We start from the raw sequence: 26,248 nt of genomic DNA, 5'->3' as shown, positions 1-26,248 counted from the left end.
ATAGATGCCCTGTAGTGTGGGGCTGAACCACAACTTATACCCCGGCACATCCACGACTACAACCGCAGGTTCTCAGGCCAACCGAGATCTGTGAGTTTACTGCTGCACATGTCATACAGTAGATAAAGGAACGTGTCAATTATGATTAACACTAAGGCCCTTGAGAAATTTGCCAAAGAAAATGGACCATGACGTTAAAAAACAATGCTGTAATTGTGGACTCTTCACTTATTCCTGTGCTCTGACTCCTCAGCTTATAGACCGGCTGCGAGATGTTCCCACGCTGCTTCGCCATCTCTTCAGAGAGATGTTCTCCGTGGGTGGCCTCTTCTGGATGTTCAGGATTCGAATTCTCCTCTGCCTGGTTGGTGCCATCACCTACCTGGCTTCTCCACTCGACATCCTCCCAGAGGCTCTCTTCGGCCTCCTGGGATTCTTGGATGATTTCTTTGTGATCCTGCTCCTCTTTGTCTACATCTCCATCATGTACAGAGAGGTGGTGACACAGAGGCTGAACAACTAGATAATCACTGGAATAAGAACATGACTTTTTGTTCTGTCAGGCTTTGGGTTAGGGAAACATTTTCTTTTTAAGTTCTCAAAGGGATTTATGTTAAAACCTGGCACGTTAATCAGTGCAAATGCCATAAAGACTGAGCTTTGAATGTTCTCCTGTGTGTGTATATACATACCTTGGTTCAGTGATTTGAGGGTTATTTAAAGGAGTTTTCAAACGTTTTTGCAGCGCTCCCTTTGGTAGATAAGTTGATATATTGTTAAACTCATTCATTTACTATTTACATTTGTTCAGTAATTTAACAAAGAATAATTACTGCAAATTCCCGGAAGTGACACAAATATAGTGAAAATAAAATAAATTTTCCTGCAATAGCTTCGCAGTAGTCCCCCCACTTTGGGGACTACTGCTTTTAAAAGCTTACATGGCCTACACTGGCTAACAATTATACCTGTAAAAAAGAACTTCACACTTTTTCCAAAGTTACTATCCTCTTCATTGTACATGCCAGGGTGAGCCATCAGTTTGTTCTGTGGTTGAAAATAGCCATAAAATGGTTCAAGAGTTTGTTTTTTCTCATTTGTTTCAGTCTGTTATTTTTCTGGGTCTTGAAATAAATTTGGAATCATGTTTATATGCTTTAAACTCCTCACTAATTTAATGGGTATGAAGAGTATTTAAATGGTAAAATGTGCTGAGTGCAGCTTGAGCAGGCAGTTGAAATTCAAGAACTGTATTTTTGCATTTGAACTGTTGATTATACATAGTCGTGACATTAAAATACTTCTGACTCTGTGAAATACTCAGTTATGGTTCTGATGACATTCTATCACATTTAATGATATTTGTATAATTATGAACTGACAGGCACAAAACACATAATCTTGTCCTGTCTCAAATGATCCACGATATGAGAGAAATTATAATGTTGGTTTAGATCTGTTGAAGTGAAAAAATCTTTTAATGAACTGATTTGTCATACTTCCTAGAACAGATGTGATGGAGGCAGCATTTTGATTTGCATTTCTGTAGAGCTTTCTGTGACCCATGAAATCAGAGTGCTGTGTCTATGTGGGGTCCTGACCCCCAGGTTGAAAATAGAGACTTGAAAACGTTTTTATTTAGCACGTGAGATTTCTCTCTCTTGGTCATATCATCAGTCAGCCCTAATGAGGGTAAAAGAGAGTTTTTGGATAACATTCACTCAGTTTATTAAAGAGTGAATTGTGAGATCACTCTTACATTGTCAGATTAAGGTCCTGCTTCTCTTGCCTTTTCTTCTTGGTGTTGACTGGAACCCCACCCTTTAGTTTCAGTAGGGTAAGCTGAAAATAGTACACGCAGCTCGTCTTATAAATACTACACTTTAGAACCTAAAAACCAGTCTGGTGAGAATCTTACCCTGGTGATGATGTCTAACTGGGTAAGACCTCTGGAATTTCAGATGACATCTCATGACTTGGTCTTCAATAGTATGCAGCACTCAGTTTTGAAAGTCACCATATCCTAAGTTGATTTCATACACTCTCCTCAAATCTTGTTGTGATTCAGACTTCAATATCTCAGCCTTTCTGAAGGAAGTGAGTCAGCTGTGCACTTTTGTAAAGTTGGCACTGACACTGTTCAATACTATTCGTGAACATAATGGATCCACACAGCATGTAAGTCTGAATGTTGTACCAGCTCATATACTAGCCTTATATTTTACATGTGGTCTTCCAAACTGGTTTCATCCAAGATGAATCTGATTGCTTTATTTTCTATAAACAAGATGGGAGGGGTGTATAACACAAAGAACATAATCCCCATTCTGGAAATGAGTAATGGCATATATGATGCTGATGCTGGGATCACTCGGTGCATTTATTTTAGTTATATAATGCCACAATATCTACAAACACATCTTCAGTAGAGATGGGAATCTTGCTATTTACAAATAACACTAGATTGTATAACAGTCAGAAACCATAATTCTGTGGGGAAAAACACTTTAAAAATTAACGACTGAATTGTAAGTTAATGAGACTCATTTTGTTTTTGAGAAAAAAAATTCCAAATATTTAAAAATAACCCATATCTATCAAGGAAAGTTTTTTCCTCGCAATAATAGGAACTTTCCTTTAACTTGACCGAAAACTCCGCCCACCCTTCCTCTCTCGGGGAGAAGCCGGGGTAGCGAAGCAGCGAGTTGGCCCAAAGACAGCGAAAAGGCTGTGGAGTGTATGAAGCCCGCTGCTAACTTCAGGCTCGCTTCGCCCGAATAAAGTCGCTTTTCGTGTCGTAACCATGAGTACATCAGAGACGCTGGATCGAATGGAACTCTGTGAAAGCCTACTGACATGGGTGAGTGATGGTATATGAAGTTTTAAAAGCTTTATTTACATTGACAGGCAGACCACTGGCACCGGCTATGCTAATGTACTGCTGGCTGATGTTAGCCTGCTGAGCTAACGGAGCAGAGTGGAAGTCTGTGGTTACGTATACAGGCCAGCTGTTCCCTGCCTTAGCTGCCGCTGATGTGGTCTCCGTTAGCCGCCTGCCTACACAATTTAGCATAATCTAGCCATATGTAACCCGACATCTAGCTATCTCAACATCTCTCTTCGCACAATGAAACGGGATAATCAAATGACACAAACGTTGATCTCTTTTGTTGCCAATTTGCTGTTTTTACCTCACTGTACACCGCTACCCTGCTGTGTCTGCTCTAAGTCTGGAATGCTGTCATTGTTGTCCAGTGTATCATTTCGTACTCCCTTCCTTTCTACAATCTCTAGTTTCATCAGAAATGACAAGTGTGCTGTGGGGTTATATTTACCGTAAACATTTCTAGTCGGAGGTGGAAACAGTACGTCAAGAGGGAAAACGAGGGGATGGAACCGGAATGTCATGTGTTACCTCACGGTTATTGTTTACATCATTGGAATGCAGCTCAGATTTTATTTATACACGTTCGTGCTAAAGTATCCATGTATATGAACTCGAATATTTGACTTAAAGCAGAGGATATTGCTTTTTTATATATATTGTTAAACGTTCACAATGCAAATCATTCACATATTATCAGCTCAATTTCACTGTCTAACGCCATAAACAGAAACCTCTGGACTGACTGAAACCATATGTTAATGTTTGCATTAACCGAAATTTGTCAGTTTTGGTTTCAAAATATGCACGTGGCGTTTGTTTACCTCAGACTATAAAGACAGTAATCTACTAAACAACAACAACATAAGCTAATTTAGAAATGTCAAAACAGCCCCTTTAATGAGCCTTGGTAATTGTTCAGTATTAATCGTCATACTCTTAGTTGATGCAGATTGCAAGTGGAATTTGTATACATATGATTTTATATTTATACTTTGTTAAAAAAGTTTACCATCTCAGTCAAAGGCCTTTATTTATACGTTTACCATCTCAGTCAAAGGCCTTTATATGATTTTCATATTCATGATGCACTATACATTCAGGCCAACCACTCATACGAAGCCAAGCTTTTTTTGCCAGCAAATGTTCCTGGAAAAAGCAACTATCTTGATGTCAACACATCCAAACAAAAATACTTAATTCAGTCATGCACTATTAACATCTATTTACAATGTCAAGATTACAAAGAAATGTGACAATTGCTTCTAAAGTCAATATTACCAAAACTTTGTTTCTACTGTACACATCTGAAATGTCAGTGTTGGTGGGAAAACATGGATACTGTTTGTTCGCAAAAGTTCAACACCAAGAATCTACTTTCATGTCAAGTTGTCGGCAGGCAGTGAAAGTGACACATGAGGAACACAGCAATGGCATTATACAATCATAATAATCAAAATCCCAAAACTCCCAAACTCAAAAACATTAACATTAAATAGTAAGAAACAAAAATGAAAGACGTTTTTTTATTTGGCAGCTCTGTTGTGTAAGTAATTACTTGACAAAGCAGTGTTTAGCCACCGTGGTGTTCATCTGACATGTACCTTCCATCAGTCAGCATTTGTTTTTTGACACACCACTGTCACCACGTTCTCTTGTTGTAGTTTCTCTGGTGCGTTCACCTCCTCATGACGTTTTTTTTCTCTGTGTTTTTCCTGGTGTGGCTGGGAAACATTCCTCACATATCTGTTGAATATGAAGTCACATACGTGTCTGTGTAAATTAGTTTAGAGAATAATGGCTGTACACAGTAGTTGGGCTGTACTTTAAAGTAAGCAGAGAATGGGATATTTTCACAAGTTGTTGTCATTGTAATGGAAGAGCTGTGTATTTTGTTTTTTAATGCTGTTTAAATGTACAGTATGTTCCAGGGACAGAACATTTGAAAAGTTTAGTTAGTATTCCAGCACTGAAGGCACTTGTCCTGTAACTGAAAGCTACTGCCAGATATATATTAACTGGATGTAAATTATAAATAGTCTATAACTAGTTAGCCTCATGCTGTCTGTTTTAAAACGTTTTTAATGTGGTGATTATTTTGTAACCATCTTGGCCGTGACCCTTGCAAAAAAGAGTCTAAAATTTAATGGGATTATTCTGTTTAAAATAAAAACGTCAGTGGTGAATTGTAGTGACCTATTGTGTTTGTTTTATCATTGGACAGATTGCCCTTTGATGCAGCTTCTTTTTGATTGGCCTGATTTAATCTAGCAAAACAATGGAGCATTTAGCAAAAGTAAACTAGATCGTTAAAATGCCCCCTCACCCCCCACCTGGAATTATCTTTTTTTTTATATCAACTAGTTTTGATTGGTGATTTCTTTTGTTTTTTTAATAAACAAAACGGAACACATGATTTCAACTGACATGGAAGACATTGCTGAGTTCCCTTGAATGTATTTGTCAGCGACTCAAGGTTCAGTAATCTACTGAAAAGGCAAATAATAAGTGCAATTAGTTTGGCAATTTAATGAATACAAGGCTTGACGGATGGCATGACATGGTTATTTGTTTGCATGGGGACGGGGGGTGGCTATTGACCTCCAGCTGTGGAACATTGTAGAAGGTCAGTATAATAGTTCAGAGCTTTTTCACTGTCCACTGGTACCAAACACAATGTCCCAACATCACAAAGCCTCCCACCTGTAGCGGTGTTCTCATGGACTCTTTAGGGGACGTCATATGAACTCACATGTTCTCTTTAAAGGTTTTGTACAGCACTGGTATGTGTGCTATTGATGAAATTACCATTCAAAGAAGTGAAACCTGTGGCTCATGACAATCTATTGAATCATGTGGAGAGTATTTAGGCATCCTGAAATGACCATCGTACTGCAACTATGGTATAAAACGGGTCGGAAACCTATGGCTCGTGAGCCAGATGTGTGTTTTTTGATGACTGCATCTGACTCTCAGAGCTAAATTAGATATTCAAGTAAAACATTACAGAAATCAAAATAATCTTTGAAAAAAATTCTTGTGCTGCGTATAGTACGCAGCACAAGAATTTGCGTTGTGTTAAATAATTGCGGTAAAATCAGCAAAAATCAGTACGTCATGTTTTATTTCAACACACACACACATATATATAAGTACAGTTAATGATAAAATTTAAATTAAAATAATAAAATACCATAAGGTCAGCAGAGCCGACTACTGCTCCCCGGGGTGCACGACCCGAATCCACAGGGGTGTTGCATTTAATGACCATACGATAAATAAAGATTCTTCTTAAGTTGTGTGTAATAAACAGTTTTGTATCGCAAGTGGAACCATATATTTACATATATGTATATACTGTGTATATTCCATGTTTCTCATGGAAATACATTTTAAAATATGTGCCTGTTTTGGCTCTCTCTGCTATAAAGGTTTCCGACCCCTGGTATAAAATGTATGGGACATACTATCATACTCTTATTTTCTTAATAATGTTTGATTATTTTCCTTGAAACTCTAGCTGTGATAGAGTGCCTTTGTTTGGTTTAGGCCTGTGTTAGTCGTCCATATTTTTGTGATGGGCCGGTTCATCCTGTGTGTCCCGTTTCCTCCACAACATTTTCCGCAAAAGCAAACCTTTCAGATCAAACATCTCTGTGTTGTGGACAGTTCTCTCCCTGTTCCCACCAGAGACCGGATGCTAATGTTTCCAGCTCTTTTTGTTTTTTATTTGGCCCTATTTTCTTCTTTTATTTTCTGTAAATCTACTTGATGTTAAAATACAGGATGCTCACCAAGGAACTCCGTGTGTACTGTTATTATCTGAAGTTAGTGAATCACAACCCAACCTGCACTAACACTGCTGCAGAGGGCTTCTTTAAACAAACTGTAGAATTATGGATTTAAAATGAGGACTTTCATCTTCTCACTGCTTTCAACCACATGACTGTTGGTTAGATGGATTGGAGGAAAATTAATACATTTGTTGTGCAATAATATTTGGCTAGACTGGAGTTGATAGGTTCCTAAATAATTATATAGGTGTATTGAAAGAATCCTCCAGCAGTCTAGAATATATTCTGGATTTACTGTTTGTGTTTGAGCATTTCAATCCCACATCTTTTTCTGAAGGGGGAAGTTAAACTATTAACTATTCTAGGTTGACACAACAGCTACTGTATTTACTGTTTGTTTTGTTTACATATTTGAAGTATTCTGTAAACCTCATTTGTCCTTTGTGGACTCTAAAAGTATTCTAAATTTGTATTTCAAATTGATTTTCATGCTAATGATAATCCACTGATGTGTAATGAATTACAATGGTTTAAGTTGCTCTCAGGGTTAATAAACAGCTTCTCTGTCTCAGATCGACTCTCTTCCATTTCTGTCAAAACTATTAAAAACCTCGGTGCTGGTCAGTGGTTGGAGGAGCTGTTCTGCTCGCATCATGTTTATTTTGAGAAACTGTACTGCCTGTTTATCCATTACCTTGTGTTTGAAATGCAGTTGCTGATTGGTCTGTTTTTGTTGTACTTTTCACTGGTTACTGTTTGTAGGTGATGGTCTTACATTGGAACACTTAAAAAAATAGGCAAAGTTTATAGGTTACTAATCTACTTCCTGTCTAATCGTAACATTCCTTCTGTCAGTTTCTGCTCCCCCTCTTGGTAGGTGGACAGCTGCCACATACTGTACACTCAGCTATAGTCCTTTCTGGTTAAGGAAGTATCTGTTAGCTAAAAGCAGGGGTCACCAACTATATTTGTCAGAGGGCCAGAATATTTCTGGACAGACATCTTGGGGACCGTTACTGAAATAAAATCAGATTTCGGCCCGTGGGCTACCAGTTGATAATCACTGGCCTAAGGTATATTTGTCTGGTAAAGGGAAATCACGTTGAAAAGGTTCTGTGCTGTCCACATTGAAGACTTCAAATGAATCACCTCTTTGTTTTCTTCTTCACTCCGTCTGTTTACTGTTTAGATCCAGACATTTGGTGTGGAGGCTCCATGCAAAACAGTCGATGACCTGACCAGTGGCATCGTCATGGCCCAAGTACTGCAGAAAATGTAAGATCCCATCCTGGAATATGAAGAAATGTGTCAGTTAGCAGACAATTCTCTGTTGGTGTTTTTTGGAATAATTGAATTTCATTATTTGAGGAACTCTGTTGAGCAGAAATGTTTCACTAACATTACTACATTGAGGATGTTTTTTCCTAACCTTATTTTTGACTGTCATTTTATTTTTGTAGAGATATAGTGTACTTCAGTGACACTTGGATTAGCAGAATCAAACCAGAAGTGGGGGACAACTGGAGATTAAAGGTAAGATCCTAAACTAACTAGGATTAACTGCATGTTTGTCTTTTCTTGGTGGAATTGTGGAGAGACTTAGGATTGGTTTTCTAACGTTTAATCGTTCGACCATTTCTCCTTATATTCAGTTCAGTAGTTCTCAACCCTTATTGCTTTGTGACCCCCTTTGTAACATTACAAGTTTCCCAGAGATAATTTAGAGATGTTTTGTATGATGTAGTTTTTTTTTTAATCAATTAATAAATATTTCAGATGACCACAGTTGAATTCCAGGTGACCCCATGTGGGGTCGCGACCCCATAGGTTATAAATCATTGTTTTAGTTCAATAATCTCAAACATTAGTTGCATATTAAACTGTTATTAAACATAACAGTCATAATAATATTAGCATTGTATGCTTTGGTCATGTTTTAGAATTCAATAAAGTAAAATAATATAACCTGTATGTTATTAATATTGATTTCAATATTTGATATTTGTCTTTTCTCAGATCAGCAATTTAAAGAAGATCCTGAAAGGAATCTTAGACTACAACCAGGAGGTAAAAAAAAACTTTTTTCATTCACTCCTATGTTGGGATGTTGTTAAACATGAGGTATTCTGTACCTGTTCAGATCTTAGGTCAGCACATAAATGACTTCACACTACCAGACGTCAACCTTATTGGAGAACACTCCGACGCAGCGGAACTAGGAAGGATGCTCCAATTAATACTGGGCTGTGCAGTCAACTGTGAACAAAAACAAGGTATGCTGCCCATACTGTGTTACATCTGTCTCACAGCGGACATAGAGTTCACTCTGAGACTTCTGATTTGTTTCTCCCTCTCATTCTCTAGAATACATCCAGACCATCATGATGATGGAGGAGTCGGGTCAGCATGTTGTCATGACAGCCATCCAAGAGGTGAAGTATCAGTTCATTTTAAATGGATATATTAATTACATTCATATCATGACCTTTCACCTAGATTAGCTGTTTTTGCAAAGGTGACATGTAATTTTAATGTGTTTCCACAGCTGATGAGTAAAGAGACGCCAGTGACTGGTGGGAATGATTCATATGTAGATCTAGACAGACAGGTATGGAGTTTTCACCTCACAACAAACCACTACATTACATAGATCTATATGTTGATTTATGTATAAATATATGTATATGTGTCTATGTATGTGCATGTAAATATGGATATGTATTTATACGGTGTAGGTATATATGTATATTAAGGCTGTGTATTGTTGTTGTTATTTCTTTCTGTTTGCAGCTGAAAAAAACTGTAGAGGAGTTGAACGATGCTCTGTCTAACAAGGAGGAGATCGCACAGAGGTGTCGAGAGCTGGACATGCAGGTTAGTTTTCGCATTGGGTTTCTTTGTCCCTTTTTTCTTTTTACTGCTCTTAAATGCCTAACAATAGGATCAACACAACACGCAGCTGTTCTGTAACGTGCCCTAATGGCCCTTACTGACCTACTGACCCCAACATTACAGTTGATTACATATCAACTGTGTAAATAATAAATCATCAAGAGAGATAATTTAACACATGTTACATGTCCTTAATTGAATGTCCTCCATTATAACACTGTTAATTACGTAGTTACTACATGATTACATGTATTGGTCAATCGTGATTAACGATTCCGTAATTATTTTTTCTACTACTGACACTCCCTCAGTGAATTAACTAGCTGTCGTTTAAATTAGTCACGTTCTCTTCATCTGAAAGAAAGCCGTTTCTTTTGCCTTTTTCTGACTGACTTAATGATGTGTGCCTTGCTTTAAAGGCCCTCCATGTCCAAGAGGAGCGTGATAGACTGAGGTTAGAGTTAAATGAGCTAGAAGAGAGGGTAAATCCAATCTTTATTCTTTCCCGTCTCCTCCTTCCATTCATGCTGTGTGCCTTGTCAAAAAAAAAAAGTCCTGGATACTGTCATTGGTTCTTCTGCACCGGCGTCCTTTTGTGAATCAGAGTTGTTAACATTCTCCTAAAATATTGAGTGCATGCGTGTGTACACGTTTATGCACAGGTGTGTGTTTTTGTGTGTGGACATCTAGCTCCCTCAACACACACAAGCCTTGTGTGTGGTTGTGTTAGATGTCATACCTTCAGTATTGATCTCCTGTCTGTTACCTTCCTGAGTTTCATGACTTCCCAAAAAGTATAAAAACAGACTACTAGACATTCTATATTCTATACAGTATATCTTACTGTGCTGTCAGTCATACTGTATATGAACCCCGTTAACATAAAAGTAGCTATACATCCTAGCAAAGCCAGATCCTGGCCACGTACAGTAGGTGGTTGCTGGGGGCGCCATCTGCAGGAGGGGGTGATATGCTGCAGTTAGACAGCTCTTACATGATTCTGTTTTACTGTTGCATAACAGTGATACTAGTATTACAATAACAAAGCTCTCACTGTTAACCAGTGTTGCTCAAAATGTAGGGCCTTGGACGCCATCTGCAGGAGGGGTAAGGAGGGGATAGTGTTCTGAGGCGAGGCATTTTTTTTGTTTTCCTGTCGCATAACAGTGGAACTAGCATTCTAATAACAAAGCTCTAACTGTGAACCAGTGGTGTCCAAAGTGCAGGGCGGACCCTATTTAGGGGTCACAAACCTATTAAGGGTGGCGCAGCAAGCAATCGGAATGGATTGCATTTCGATTTCAATATTATCTGTAATGAGAACAATGGTTTTTGTTTTATCTACTGAACCATACGCACCTCTAGAACCCTCATAAAAATGTGTATGTTCTTCAACCTTTGTTATCCATGTAACACACGTTGAATAGAGGAACAGACTGGCTGTGTCACGACTGCCCTCTGCGTCAGAACATAAAAAATCAGATCTTTTTCACTTACTCCATTACAGCTGTTATGTAAGCTATGCCTCACTCATACCAGTCTGAGTTCATACAGAGTTGACTGGCCCAGAGAAGCTTATTACTACGAGTTCCCATTCTCAGTACTTCAGATAAGATTAGCTGGTACAGTGTATCAAACTAAAACCAAGTATTTGAAAAAACAAAACAACCATGTGTCAGTGATGACCAGCAGCCACTGCTATGTTTTGTGTGAAGCTCGATTCCCTGTCTATCACAGTGAGAAGACAGCACTGAACCCTGTTTGCTCTGCTGGTGTGTGTGCTGTGTCCCCGCCCTTCTTACTCAGGTTGATGCTGCTCTGATAGATGACTGTAACAGAAAATGTTACCTGTGCATTCAGGAAAATTAAAAGATGCAAGATGAACATTTTGGAACAACACTAACATGTCGCTTCTTTCTGCTTCTCTTTCTATCATTTCACAAAACATTTCTATCCTTTTGTCATCACACCCTCCCCCCAATCACACCTCTCCTTTGTTCAATCCCTCGTGTAAAATTTTAAATCTTTCTCTACATTTAAACCTGTCCTTTTTGCCATTACTACCACTTTATTTTCCTACTTTTTTCTGTTCTATTTTTTCCTTCCTCTCACACTTTATACCTACAGGTGGCAGCGCTGCAGGAGGAGAAGAGCAGTCTGCTCGCAGAGAACCAGGTCCTGATGGAGAGACTGAACCAGTCGGACTCCATTGAGGACATAAACAGCCCAGCTGGACGCAGACACCTCCAGCTGCAGGCACAGCTGGAGCAGCTGCAGGAAGAAACCTTCAGGTCCCACCCTGCTCCCCCCATGTGCTGATTCACTGGTGTTTAAATCAGATTTACATTTTCTAACACATTTGCATTCATTTTAGGTTGGAGGCAGCGAAGGACGACTATCGGATCCGTTGTGAGGAGCTGGAAAAGGAGCTTATAGACGTGAAGTCGCAGAATGAAGAGCTTACGTCACTGGCAGATGAGGCCCAGTCCCTCAAAGATGAGATGGATGTCCTAAGGTGAGTAGGGATGAAAAACTTTGGTCTTTACACATGATGACATTGTCAGATTAAAGATCACCAAACTAACCTCATAAAAAGAGTAGTTTCATGGTTTATTAATCAGTAATCTGGTGAATCTGGTGGACTGGTGTCTGGGACTGGTTTAAATGAAAGTGTTTGTTGAAAACTGCCTTAATTCCAGGCTGGTGCTGCAAAAAGTGAATTTATTTAACACATGAGATCCAGTTTTATTTAATTAACAAAACTGATGAGAAGTCTGAGGCACATGCTAATAAGATTGGTTCACAGAAAATCACAGAAAAGAAGTGGAAGAAGTGACTTTATTAAGTATTATATATTACTTTATTATAAGTCTTTCACACCAGGGGCCACATCAGCAATACAGTTGTCCTTGAAGGGTGTTGTCAATGGAAAACTCTATAGATGTAACTAAAGGTAGGTGATGTATAGAATATACTCGATGTCTCTCGGCTTGTCCCCTCTGGGATATGTAACACAACATATTGTGAATATTTTCAGTGTGCATTCATTGCATACATTGAAGTACAAGTTTTTCCTCACTTGTTCTCATCTCTGCGTACAGAGAGATAAAACAAGCGCACCCAGTTACGTATACCTCCCCATGGTGTAATGTCTGCAGTAACTTACCACATCGCGAAAGACATGTCCTCAGTGAATGTGGTTGGAAAGCCCGTATTCAGAAGGCTCATCAACACACTTCACCCAAGTTATATACCATATATATATATATATTTGTTTTATAATTTTCACTATTTGATTTCCTTTTATGAAGGTTTTAATTTTAATTTAACTATGTCTGTGTGACATCCTGCACAAAGGTGCATGTGTTTCTTTTAAAATAGTGTCAAAATGTGCTCTTGAGTAGTGACATCATGTAAAAAAAAAAACTCTTTATTTGTTGTGAAATGTTTGTGCCACTACTTAATAACTCTTCAATATATACAGTTTTGATACATTTGTTTAGTTGTGATTTTACCCTTTTGGCATGAATGTTTAAAACCACCATATATTAATGCAGTATGAAGAAAAATATTTTAATGTAGACCCATAGAATTTTCATACTGGCATGATTATTTATTATTAATTCAAATTACAAATATTGTACATTGTATTAAAAATATATTTTTTAAATTCACCAGGTTAAGAAAATCACATTCAAATCAAACTTTTCAAATAAATGACCAAAAATAAACAAACGCAGATGTCTCAGTTCAGAACTTTAGCAGTCAGGTCTTGGGTATCATGAAATGCATTATTAATTGAATTAGTTTTATGCTCCTGTAGGCCACAAAAAATGACTTGGCGGACCACATTTGACCCGCTGGCCTTGGGTTTGACATGTGCTTTAGATGTGTTGCTGAGGAAACGGGCTTAGAAAGCGTTCTCTCTAGTCCACATGATTAGCTGGTTGGTTTGTCTCCTAGGCATTCATCAGACAAAGTGTCCAAACTAGAGGGCACTGTGGAGCACTACAAGAAGAAACTGGAAGATATGGGACTTCTCAGGAGACAGGTACCCATAACGACTGTCACTTTTTGGCCATGATAAGAAAATTCCAAGCTCATATTCTTGACCCTTCTGCAGAATAAGCTGATGGAGGAGAAGAACACAGTGTTGATGCAGACCAACGTCAGCTTAGAAGAAGAGCTGCGAAAAGCTAACGCTACCAAGGGTCAGCTGGAAACGTACAAGAGACAGGTGGGCAAACACACACAACCCTATGTGTTGCGTGTGTGTGTGTGTGTGTGCATATACTCCACGTGTGTGAGGAGAAGGGGGTCTTCACTTGCACTGTTGTCTCATTACACAGGTGGTGGAACTTCAGAACAGACTCTCAGAAGAGTCAAAGAAGGCCGACAAGATGGAGTTTGAGTACAAACGCATGAAGGAGAAGGTAGACTCTCTACAGAAAGAAAAAGACGTAAGAGTTTTTGCCTTTTAAAATATTATTGAATTTTTTTCTAGACTCAGTATCTCAGGGTTTGTGGATTATGAATGCTTATGAATTGGCTGAGACACTGTATGTTTCATCATCACTGGACGACACGTTGTCACATCTCTCTGCAGCGTATGAGGACGGAGAGAGACTCCCTGAAGGAGACCATCGAGGAGCTCCACTGTGTCCAGGCTCAGGAAGGACAGCTCACGTCAAGTAAGAGAACGTCAAAGCGGCTTCACTGAACCGTTTGTTCCCAAACCCTGGTTTCTGGGCAGAGTTTAAACCTGCAATCTATTTTTCTCAGGTCTCTTTCCATTGGTCAGCAACAATGGATCAGATTCACTGGCTGCTGAAATCACCACCCCCGAGATGAGGTAGTTATGGGACTATTTTATTTTAATCGCCTTGATATCAAAGTGGTAACAAATGAATTTCTGTCCTCTGATTTGCATCTGCTGATGTCACTGTTGGATAGGGTTATTTACTTCTAAGCTCTACTCGGGTTTCAGACCAGTTCCTCTTGTCATAAAAAAGTGCAGTGTCTGTAGTGAGTTATGCAATATCTGTGTGTGAGTTACATCAGCCTGACTTCTGCTGCTGCTGCTGCTGCTGCTCCCTGTCAGCACCAGGTTCTTACCACCGTCAGCATTGAGTGCCTGGATTTGATTTTGGCAAACATGCGAAATCTTAGATTTCCATCAATATCCGTACTTTAGCAGAGCTGCATATGAAAGAAAGACATGTTTGAAGAAATGAGTGAAATCTAAACCACAGGCTCTTGTGTTTGTGCTGATGCCATTTCCTCTCAAATCAAAAGTGTTGCAATAGTATGATATCAGGGTGAGGTACAGAATTGTTTGTTGGTTAACGTGTGTGTGAGACACATTTGTGTATGTGAATTTTCAGTGTCCAGTGGATCTAAAGAGTCTCATGGGGGTGTGGGGCTCTTAGCCAGCATCTGGAAATGATTTTGCCACTGTAACTAAATTGAACCTAGACTGAGGAAAGGAGTCTGACTCACAGATGTTCGGTGTTAGCTGCAGGGTCAGAATTTGAATTAGCAACAATGCTAACATAGCTCCCTTTCTTCCAGAGCTCAACCTTTGTTAGCCAAGAGCACTTTTGTTTTGTTTGTTTATTATTTATATATATTATAAATATATATAATATCTATATAATATCTATATTATATATATAAGATATATATATAATATATATAATTTTTTTTTGTTTTTGTGAGATGAATATTTTCAAGACAGTTAGTCATAGCTACGCAGTAGGATACCATATCATCAGTAAGCATTCGTCGTCCTCCACTAACATGACTTTATCTCTGGAAAAGTCTGGAGAAGTGAATCACATCCGGTGTTATCGAAACATCAAAGTACTTTCTGCAGCACAGCAGTTGTGTTTGCATAAAAGAGTTCATTATATTAGCCAAGTGCTAAAGCTGAGATGAGGTCCGATGCTGCCATCATTGACTCAAACTTCATTTGTATGTTGATAGAAATAGTATTTTATGAACGACACGCAGGGAGTTGATGATATGTGATGTACTCCATGTACTCGGTAAGGTTGAAGTTTGTAGTTGTATTTACTCAGGTTTTGCATTTATTTTTTATTTGTTTTACAGAGAACATTTGATTCGTCTCCAGCACGAGAACAAGATGCTGAAACTGGCCCAGGAGGGCTCAGACAACGAGAAGATAGCTCTGCTGCAGAGTCTTCTGGAGGACGCCAACAGAAGGAAGAATGAACTGGAAACTGAAAACAGGTCAGCGAATTAGCTTAGCGTTAGTGTGGGACTAAAAAGACTAAAATAGATGGCTGTTTCAAAAGTGTTGAAATAAATTAATTTTTGTTTTTCTTCCACTTTACTGTCATGATCAGTCGCCATCTATTTCACCACCCCAGTGGTTTTCTCTGGTTATACTGCAGTCCTACTTGCACCGCTGCTGACACTGCTCTTTTTCTGCACTTAATTAAGATTAATCAATCAGCGCTTGATGGAGGAACAGAGTCAGATAGAAGAGCTGCAGAAGAGTCTTCAAGAACAGGGCTCGAAAGCTGATGACGTACGTTCTAACACGGTTACTTTTAATTCTGTTTAACAGTACTTGTGCTGCAGAATATAAATGTGTTGTAATACAATTGGTACTTTCTGTATAGATGATGGGTGGGTAAACTTGGTTGCTTACAGGCCAGAATAATGCTCAACATTTAAATGGCAGCTGGTTCAGTTTTGATTGTATCTAAAATGTTTGGGTGAAATATTATAAATAAAACAAGTTTACAAGCTTAATCCTAAACCTTCAGAGAAAATTTGGCATATTTGATGTTTGCCCCCATCTAGTAGTATTAACTAAAATTACAATCAATTCATTGCAATGCATGAAAAGGAAAGGAGTTAAATCAGTCCTTTTACTATACTATGTAGCTGTGTTTGGCAGCCGGATGAAAAAGTCCAAGCTCAATGACTAAAATCATCAGTTTTTTGTATATGAGTTTATTTTTTTTCCGTAGTACTAGTAGAATGCTAAATCTTTTTTTTTTTAATTTAACATTCCCTTCATTCAATATAAACAAGTTTTAATATTTGTTTTACCTTTTTTTATTGTTTTTATGTTTTCTGATAATGATTATTTTGAAGTTTCACAAATGTTTTTTTGATTTGGTTTCCTTTTTTCCTTTTTCTTTTTAATCTTTATTAGAATTCCAGTCTGAAGAAGAAATACGAGGAGCACATGTGAGTAACTTTCTTAAAGACTGTAATGTATTAAGTCGGTGGTTCTCAAAATAGGTTGAAAGAAGGTATGAATTACTGGGAATGTGTCAACATAGGAGTGCTTGACAATAAACGTATCTACCAGTAGGTGGCGCTACAGAAACATTTGGGAACCACTGCATTTACTGTATTTGAATTTCTTTTCAATTTAAGCCCTGGTTAAACTTAAAGCAATGTGTTCTTTATTCTCAGTGAGAAAGTGCGAGAGTTGAACAATGAGTTACTGAAGAAAAACACGCTCCTCGATGAAATGGAGCCTAAATACAACACCAGCAGTGAGTTCACAGACGTCTCTAATCATATCGGTTGTGGGTACAAAATAGGCACAAATTTATTTTCTCTCCTTCAGTCCAACGGGTGGAGGAGTTGGAAGACGCCTTAAAGAAGAAAGACGACGACATGAAACAAATGGAGGAGAGATACAAGAAGTACTTGGAAAAGGCCAAGAGTGTGAGTATATTTTTCAAACTGCTGACAAAGGGGAAAATTTTTTTAAAAAACCTTGGACGGTGATTGATTTGACATAAATTTTTTAAAAAAACCTTGGACGGTGATTGATTTGAATAATTTTCCTCCAGGTGATTCGGACCCTGGATCCCAAGCAGAACCAGGGTTCAGGTCCTGAAGTACAGGCCTTGAAAAACCAGCTGCAGGAGAAGGAAAGAATGTTGCACACATTGGAGGTATTCATTTTATCACCTCAGTTGTATTACAGAACTGTAGATCTTTTAGACGGTTTAGTTTTATTTATGTTTTCTCCTCAAACAGAAAGAAATGGACAAGACCAAGACCCAGAGGGACTATGAGGAGAAACTAATCGTGTCAGCTTGGTACAATATGGTGAGAAGGATTTTACATCCCGTACAAGACAATTGTTTTGGATGTGGCTGATACTCAAAGTTACCACTAGATGGCAGCAGAGACTGTTCAGTGAAATCAGAAATACATCATTGACAAGCCAGAGAAAAATATATTTCAAAAACTTAGAATAAGTACATACAGTACATATCCATAACTACAAGTATTTACAATGCCAACATTTCGTGCTCAATAAAACATCAGACAGAGACATAGCATATCACAGTAATTTGAAGACAACTAAAATATTGCATTGTTGTTTTTTCTGCACAAATCCAACTGACTTTTTACTCATCTTTCTTCAGGGTATGACTATGCAGAAGAAGGCGGCTGAAGAACGACTCGCCAACACCGGTTCCGGTCAGTCCTTCTTGGCCCGACAGAGACAAGCCACCAGCACACGGCGCTCCTACCCTGGACACGTCCAGCCAGCTACTGCAAGGTAGACGGCAGCATGGCAGCAAAAAAAAAACTAGAGTGCAGCAGTCTACGGCAGATGTGCTTCCATTCAGGCACATCATTCCATGACATTTCTAATGGGAAATTCTGTTTTTTTCTGCCAATTGATTTCCTTCTTTCTTCTTCTTCTTGATCAGATCCACGAGGTAGAGGTGCCACACAAGACTGCCCAAATCTAGCACCACTTTTTTTTAAAGTACATATTAATCCAAGTCCTGTGATCCTGCCCTGCCAGGGCCCTCAGCATATTTGACAGGGTTTGACTGAATACTCCAAAAACACCAAAATACCTTCAGTTACTTCACTTTAGGCTTCCTCCTGTCATTTATGTTCTAACTCTGCTCTAACTCTTCATGCAGTGAATGACTCTTTCAGTGTAGCTCTTAATATGTCACATGACTCCATGGCTGTCAGTGTTCAGGGATGTTCTGATTTCAGCTCATTTCTTGGCTCTTGGCTCGTTTTTCCTTTATTATTATGATTGTTATTATTTCCACTTTAGTGTCAGCTGACAGCATGTCTTAATTGCAGCTAATTGTTTATACTACATTATACATTCTTCTAAATAATAAGGTCACAGTACAACGGCCAATCATGGTTAGAGAAAAAGAAAGGAAAGGGAAACACTTAAATATCCCTTGAATTTAGCGATGTGTTTTTGTTTTGTTTTCATCCACAATGCCTTGCTTAAGATGGAGTATTAGGGCCATGTTGAGGAAAAATAAATTAATGAAATTGCAAGATTACTCTGAGAAATTTATATATATATATACAACTACGAGAAAATAGTTGTAAAGAAAAGTCGTAATGTTACAAGAATAAACTCATACATTTATAAGACACTTGGACACCACACATGGGATGACATGTTTATGCTAATAATACAACTCATGCTCTCATAAGTCTACGACTTTTTCTCATAAAATTGTTGGTGAAATGAAGTCGAAACATTTCAAGGAAAAAAATCACAACTTTTTTTTCCAATGTTATGCTAAATGTTTTGCCTTTATTCTAACAAATGTATGACTTTAATGTTGAAATTTAGTTTTTTGTTTTATTCTCAATGTGGCCTTAATACTCTGTTGTACTTCTTTACTGTGGGTGATAAGTGCATCAGCAAACTACACTCATACTAGGACTTTCCTACAACGATTACTACTAAAAATATTACTATTTTTTTTCCTCCTTCTTTGTCCAAACAGTTGAGAAAATAATCCATTTATAGCTAACATGCCTTTATTGCGTGCCATTTGTTTTCAGAGGCCACAGACAGTAATTTCTCCATCAAAGTATTTTCTTTGTTATTTAAGGAGCCACAGTTGAACCAGCATTGACCTGCTGGTCTCCAGACAACAACCTGTGTCAGTGTTCAGTTCAGATCAGTGTGTGTGTGTGCGCGTTCCAATGCAGTGACGTAACATTTTCAAACATTCATAGTGAAATGTTGGAGGAGAGAATCATTGAAGAAATTTATTTTCCAAAATCTTTTGTTACCTGAAGGTACAATATGCGGGAAATGTGGGCCAGTGTGGGTAAACACACAGCATGTAGTGTACTACCGCTTTCCACCAGGGGGAGCTATGCACAAGCCTTTCAGTAAGGAGAGTTCCCAAAGAACAAAGCCAAAAGTAACAATTTAGTGTTAGTGATTAACTGCAATATATTTGTTGTTTTCCAGATATAAAAAAATACAAATAACAACAATTAACAAAATATTTCTAATGTTTCTTACTATGACACCTTTTTTCTTGATATATATATATATATATTTAGAAATGTCTGCAACCACATTTTGGAATTATTATTTGGAATAAAAGGACTAATACAGCAAGCTAAGAAAAAACATTACGTAAATAGTAAAATCCATTGATTTCTGATGTCATCAATGAGACACAAGGAGGCGCTCAAATTCTGTATATACAGTGGCAAAACAAATGCCAGTATAATGGAACCAGGTGGTTTCACACCAAAAAAAAAAAAGAATGATTAAAATCACCACAAATATTGAAGTAAACAGCTTGATCAAAATTGCCTACATGTAATTCCTGCATACTTTACCTTCAGGTGAGGTGAGAACCTGGATGTTTATCTTTTTTTTTTTTCTCCGACTGTTGTGAAGATAATGACGGCTCCTCGTTCACCTTCTTCGTTAAGTTCCATCTGAGACTAACAGACTCTGTCATCTCTCTCTCTCCTCCTCTAACAGCAACGTCCATGCATGACGGTCACAGCAGTGAACCTGGCAGAGCCCGGTGTTTGGCCGATGCACTCCATGCATGAACCGCCTGCTGTTTGCATGACTTTGCATTGACCAGAGCCATCACTCGTGCATGAGCACTAACATCACTCTGCAGTGTCTGCATGGTGACTTACGACCCCCGAGGACAGACGCTGGGGAGGAAATGGACAAAATACCCCCCCCTCCCATTTTAACTTCTTTCCCATCATCCAACTCTGGTTAACACATATTTTCCCTTTGTTTCCATTCATTTCCTGACTTTCTTCCCACACTTCTGCTTGTGCTTCCACACTGCGCTGTCTGTCTGTTACTGTTATCATCACTGCGTCGTCTGTCTGTTACTGTTATCGTTACTGCGTCGTCTGTCTGTTACTGTCCGCTCCTCTCTAACCGTCTGTTACAAACAGCATGTGTCTGACAGGCTGCTTCACGATACTTCAATGATGTAGTTTCTCCAAATGTCCTGAAGTACAGAGAAACATTTTAGAGGAGCTCTCTTCAGATCAGTCTAGGTCACTAAAAAGGAGCCAGCTCCCCCTGCTGTTTCAAGTGTGTATTTTCTTTAGGTTTTTTTTCTAGCTGCTCTCATCAAATGTCAAAAGTTAGAGGAAAAAAAAGAGCTTCAACCACAAGTATTAGAGAGTACAAGTCCTGGACTTAAGCAGAGCTTACGGGGCATTAGGGTATTGCCCTTTAGGCTTTTGGACACTTTGCAGTAGGGACATAGGATGGAAACGTGTACAGTACGCTTTTTTAATGAATAACTATGTTACATTTGTTAAAGGACAGAAAAGCCCTCGTTAAACCCACTGTAAATGTTTTTCTTGTTTGTGATATGACGTCAGTGTAGGAAACGTGGCTTGACATGTGTTCTGTATATTTGACAGTGTTACTGAGTACTGTGTTGTTACTTAGCTATGTAGTATCAGCATGGATATTTATGCCGCATTTATTGCTGCGTACTTTAGAGTTTGACGCTAATGTAAAAATAATGTCTTATAAGTGAAATCGAACAGACACACGTGGTAGGCCAGCCACTGTCATCGTCAGAATACAGTACAAATATAAATATATCATTTCATTCTGTTAATAATCATCTGTAAATATATTACGCATTTTGTAAATTTTCGATAGATTCCGAGAAAAACAATGAACAACAATAATTCTTAGACTTCCTTTTTCAACATTCACTCAATTTGTGTAATATCTGTGATTGCAAATTTGCAATTAAGCCAAGAAAGTAAGGAAGACGGGAACTCTAAAGTCAGAATCCAAAATTTGAGTGTAATAGAAATGTGAAAAATGTGAAAATTAGAACTTTAATAAAATGTAAAATATAATGTGCAAAATTATTAGAAAAGGAATGTTTCACATTTCTAAGACTCAAGATTATAATTAAGATAAATAATAATTGAAATCCATTTTTCATCACAAACTTCAAGTTTAGACTACAGTAGAATATTGTATTTATTTTCCAAATTTACATTCATCATTTTCACATTCCCTGATTTCTGATCAGCTTTCAGTTTTAATCTCACAGTTTTCAGAACATGTTTATATTTGATTTTTTTTTTTCATTTTGGAGCCCTCCAATTGATTCGTTATTTTATTTTTATTTTCATTAGAAACAAAACAAATTTTTGCTGACTTTTCTTCAAGTTTGATGCATAAATTCAGGGCTCATCACCTATGGAAAAATACAAGAAATCCATTAAACATAACGAGTATGGTGTTAAAGTACAACTCAGTTAAATATACTGTATTTTGATGAGGTTTTTGTATAAGGTCGTGGTCATATTTACGTTTTTTTATTCTGAGGTTCAGTCGACAAAAGGGAGACCAAGACCTTGTGAATTTACACATTGTGGGCATACGTGCATATGTTTGTACAGTAAATGTAATAGGAAAGTGTTTCACGTTACGATGGAGTGCCTTTGTTTTTAAAACAAATCTGCTCTTTTAATGATCCCAGGTCTTTTTTTTAACAGATAAATGTGTTATTTAACAAAGAAAAACATCTGCAGTGAGCTGAGCCCACTTTTTAGTGAGTTCATCAATTGAACAAAGTTGGTTTAATGAGGGCTTTCTCTGCTTTTCAACCAGTTTTTACTCATAAGTGTTCATGACTGTTACCTTTAATCTCTGCGTCCTTTTTTATGATGATTATTTCATTGCTTATTGCTTTGTTATTCTTGCTGCTGCGTTGACAGCAGGGTTGTTAAATGTGTTTATATTAGTATTATTGTTGTTGTTGCATATCGCCTCTTAATACTGTTAGGATTTTTAAAAAAATACAAATTTGTTTTATGCAAAGGAACACCAGGGGGCGATAGAGGGTCTGTTTAGGGAAAAAAACAGGAGAAACAAATGCATTTTATTTTCTCATTTTCCTCTAATTTTAAAGAAAAAAGATTTCATCAACAATTTCTCTGGTTGAAAAGAAACCTAAAAAAGCACATTAACATGTTAAGTTACACAGTTTTGTGTTTACAGTGTTTTAAACATCAGCAGCAAAGTCCAGAGCCTTGAGTTTTGCAGGATGTTTTGGCAGTGTTGTTGGCGCATGTGCATTAAGTCACAGAAGTATTTTTTTCAATAAATGAAACATAGATTTTTTTTTGGTCAGGATATGTTTTTCAGTACAGTCAGTTTGGAAGTGCGATGTGGTGTTTAGGATGTAAAACCATTTGCCATTAACGTTAGCAGCTTGGCCTGCGACTGCTCTGCACCGTTCATCCTCACCTGCCATTGGTTCTGTGTAGTCTGTGTATACAGTAATGGTGGACATCTGCAGTGGTGTGGACTGTGGTTGATTTATCAGGGACGATGACAACTGTTTTGGGTCGTTTATATCCTCTTGAAGTGATATCATCTGTTTTTACCATTGTCCACAAATTAACCATGTCTCATTTGACTCTGGGTAATGTTTGTTATTATAACCCCCATCATTTTTCCCCCATAGTTTTTGTCATGTACAGAGGAGGATTAGGGAATCTCTTAAAATTCAGAGGATCTGTCAATCCTGAGGTCTGAGAAGAAGTAAACGTTGTTTCTAGGTGACAAGTTAGCTTCTAAAAAAAAAGAGAGAGAGAGAAAAGAAAGGTCTTGGTTTTCTAGAACTTTTTCCTCTACCCTTAATCAATTAATTAAAATTTCTCAATTTTAGGAATAAATCCAATAATTTATTTTTCATATTTATGAATAAATCCTTTCTCAGTTCTCCCAAAATTAAAGTTCGGAATCTAAGGAAAACATAATTCTGACTCAGGATTTTGACGTTCACTGGATTAGTCAATTCAGTGATCAGTTGAGACATTTTTAGAAAAGTCAGAAGTCTGTTTTTTCTTAGCGTTCAGGTTTTCTCAGATAATAATTCTGTAAGGTCTTTGATTGCTGAACTTTGACCTTGTTCCAAAAATTTGGACCAGGCCCTCAGTTTTTAGCAGAAAAGATAAAACCTACCTGTCATAATTCTGACTTCATTGTTAAAAAACTGAAGAAGTCAGAATTATAGAATTTTTCTGAGATTAAAGTCTGAATTTTGTGATCAAAGTTTTCAATATGTGAATATTTTATTTTCTGTAATCTCAAATTATCTGAGAGGAAAATGTCTCAACTTTGACGTTATGTCTAAAATTTCGGAGTAAAGCTCATGTTGGAATCGAGAAAAAAAAAGTTTTTCAATTCATGCTGCCAAATTCTTTACTTAACAGATGAACAGATTTGGTCTTAAATTATTCAGACTATCATTTAAACCCAGTATTAACCTGAAACCACATGAAATCAGGGGGTAGTTAAATTGTTTTGATGTTTATGGTTTTATTTTTATTTTAACTCTTTGGTAAAACAGCTTTCTATTTACTCACAGAATAAAAAAAAACTAACCTTACATTTGCCAACTTTTATATTGCTCTTATACAGACATACTTTGTACATACTCTATGTGACGGTGGTGAAGGAAGTGTGTACTGTTGAGGATAAGAGAAAATGACCCGTGTACAGGTCGGTCGGGTCAAATCACTCCAATACTGACCTCTTGATGTGCTTCCTTTTACTGCAAAACGTGGAAATGACATTGTAAATAAAGCTTGTATAAAACAGAACGGCAGTTATTTTCTTTTTCTGTGACAAAAAATACAAGATATTTTCATGGAAATTATACTAAATAAATACATGTGAAATGTTACGTAACTTAACGAATTTCTGATTTAACCTCAATGTCCTAAAAACTAAATATGTTTATATTCGACGCTAATTCAACATACGGGCTCTTTGGACCGTGCTTGGGGTTTGTTCAGTACCCAGCTTCGTCCAGAGACCTTGCGGTTGCGGTTGTTGATGGAATAACGGAGCAGTACCAGTAGAAATTGTGGGGGCGGTGTTATGGCTCACCTGCGGGCAGTAATAGGTATAACAGGAAGAAGAAGACAACGACCAATCAACAACAGTAATGGTGGAACCGGAAGACTTTGAATCCGCACAGAACAACGACGTCTACTGGTCTGTTTCTTTATGGAACTTTCTTTGTGGTCGATACTGTTGTCAAGGAAAATGACGTTTGGCCGGAAATCAACTCTGGACTTAACGCTTCCTCCGCGTGGAAATTTGTCAACAACAACCATGCCAAAGTTTTGGAACTATTGAAATGGCGGCACCTATTAATGCAGTGATTTCCAACCACACTTAATTGGTATGAAACTATTATTTATTTATTTACAGTAATGTGTCTTTGTTCGTCAATGCATAGTGACACGCAGAACAATTAAATGCTATTCCACTAGATGGCAGCAGATGGCTATAAAACTAACAAAAGAGACTCAAAAGAACTGTTGAAGATGATCTTTGCGTTTTTCTTTATTTCCTGCGAGTATATCAGCGTTGTCTTCAACTAAACAGGCCGACATTCCAAACTGAGTTAGTAAATTGTGAGTAAATTTAAACTGAAAGATTATTATATTTCATTACATATACATTTTGTGACATTTGTAAGAGTTTTTTTCCAAATTGAAAATATGTGCAAATGCTCAAAAAACCTGGGAAACACTATTAATGTTAGCATGGTGGACTATCACTGTAGTTACACCAGGGTTTATTATTTGTATTCAAACAATTTTTGCTACTCAACAAAGAAAATTGAGTTTTTGTTCTGGTCATTTTTTTTTTTTTGAGTGATGAAGATGTGATGAGCAGCTAAGCTGGATACATCATGGATGTTGTATAATGGATGAACATGAGCTTAAGTTTCCTGATTATTTATCTTGGTTATCTCGGAGGTGACAACATTTCTAAAAAGAGATGTGTTTTCATAGGAAATGATGTCATGAATATCATTCTCAGTATCAGAGAGTGGGTGGTCTTGGAGGAGAAGTTATCTTCACATGGAATTGTTTTCTTATATTTCCTTGTGGCTGTAACTCAATTACTTATGTTTTCATAACTTTTTTTAGACCGATGTTTTAAATTTATGATTTGTGGATTAATGTTCACATCAGACAGCCATGAAATTTTTGTCGATTACAAGTTTAAAAACTGATGTCTGCTGGCCAGTCACAGTAGTGGTGTCTTCAGTGATTCCCAACATTAAGCCCAGAAATGTGTGATTCATTTTATTTAATATTTAACTATTACCTTTTATTTAATTATACCTGTTTTAAATTGGGGCAGCACGGTGGAAGACGTGCTTAGTGCGTTCGCCTTACAGCAGGAAGATCACAGGTGTGCCAGTCCAATCTCCAGTCATTGTAGTATTTGGGTTTTCTCCAGGTACTCCAGTTAGTTAAGTTCAAAATTAGGTCAATTATTAACTCTCCATTGACCTTGGATGTGAATGTGAGTGTGAATGGTCGTCTGTCACTGTCC

The 26,248-nt window shown here is 37.6% G+C and overlaps 2 protein-coding genes across 4 annotated transcripts in view; both read left to right on the top strand.

Annotated features, from left to right (window-relative positions):
- rnf170 (ring finger protein 170) overlaps nt 1–1,312 on the top strand; it is a 3,655-nt gene extending 2,343 nt beyond the window's left edge. The window contains 2 exon segments of the mRNA XM_008324802.3: nt 18–90; nt 254–1,312. Of these exon segments, the coding sequence (XP_008323024.1) occupies nt 18–90; nt 254–523 (343 nt within the window). The 3' untranslated portion in view covers nt 524–1,312.
- Nucleotides 1,313–2,664: 1,352 nt separating this feature from the next.
- hook3 (hook microtubule-tethering protein 3) lies at nt 2,665–24,492 on the top strand. Of its 3 annotated transcripts, XM_025062010.1 has the most exons (25): nt 2,665–2,860; nt 7,868–7,953; nt 8,139–8,211; nt 8,695–8,745; nt 8,819–8,951; nt 9,043–9,110; nt 9,224–9,286; nt 9,469–9,552; nt 11,698–11,861; nt 11,945–12,085; nt 13,534–13,621; nt 13,694–13,807; nt 13,920–14,030; nt 14,177–14,261; nt 14,353–14,422; nt 15,682–15,822; nt 16,036–16,123; nt 16,760–16,794; nt 17,026–17,108; nt 17,183–17,283; nt 17,412–17,516; nt 17,602–17,673; nt 17,997–18,133; nt 18,288–18,296; nt 20,357–24,492. In XM_025062010.1, the coding sequence occupies exons 1-25, from the start codon at nt 2,804–2,806 to the stop codon at nt 20,370–20,372; spliced, it is 2,175 nt and encodes a 724-aa protein (XP_024917778.1). In that variant the 5' UTR covers nt 2,665–2,803; the 3' UTR covers nt 20,373–24,492. The 3 variants fall into 3 exon arrangements, with proteins under 3 accessions (XP_024917778.1, XP_008323027.1, XP_008323029.1); XM_008324805.3 differs by lacking the exon at nt 18,288–18,296; XM_008324807.3 differs by lacking the exons at nt 18,288–18,296; nt 20,357–24,492 and having other exon boundaries at nt 17,997–18,137.
- Nucleotides 24,493–26,248: the final 1,756 nt, after the last annotated feature.

Source organism: Cynoglossus semilaevis, chromosome 14, assembly GCF_000523025.1.
Source record: "Cynoglossus semilaevis isolate Cse_v1.0 chromosome 14, Cse_v1.0, whole genome shotgun sequence".
In the NCBI taxonomy this organism is placed as follows: Eukaryota; Metazoa; Chordata; class Actinopteri; order Pleuronectiformes; family Cynoglossidae; genus Cynoglossus; species Cynoglossus semilaevis.
The sequence above is the reverse complement of the archived record's forward strand: the minus strand, read 5'-3'. Positions and strand labels throughout refer to the sequence as shown.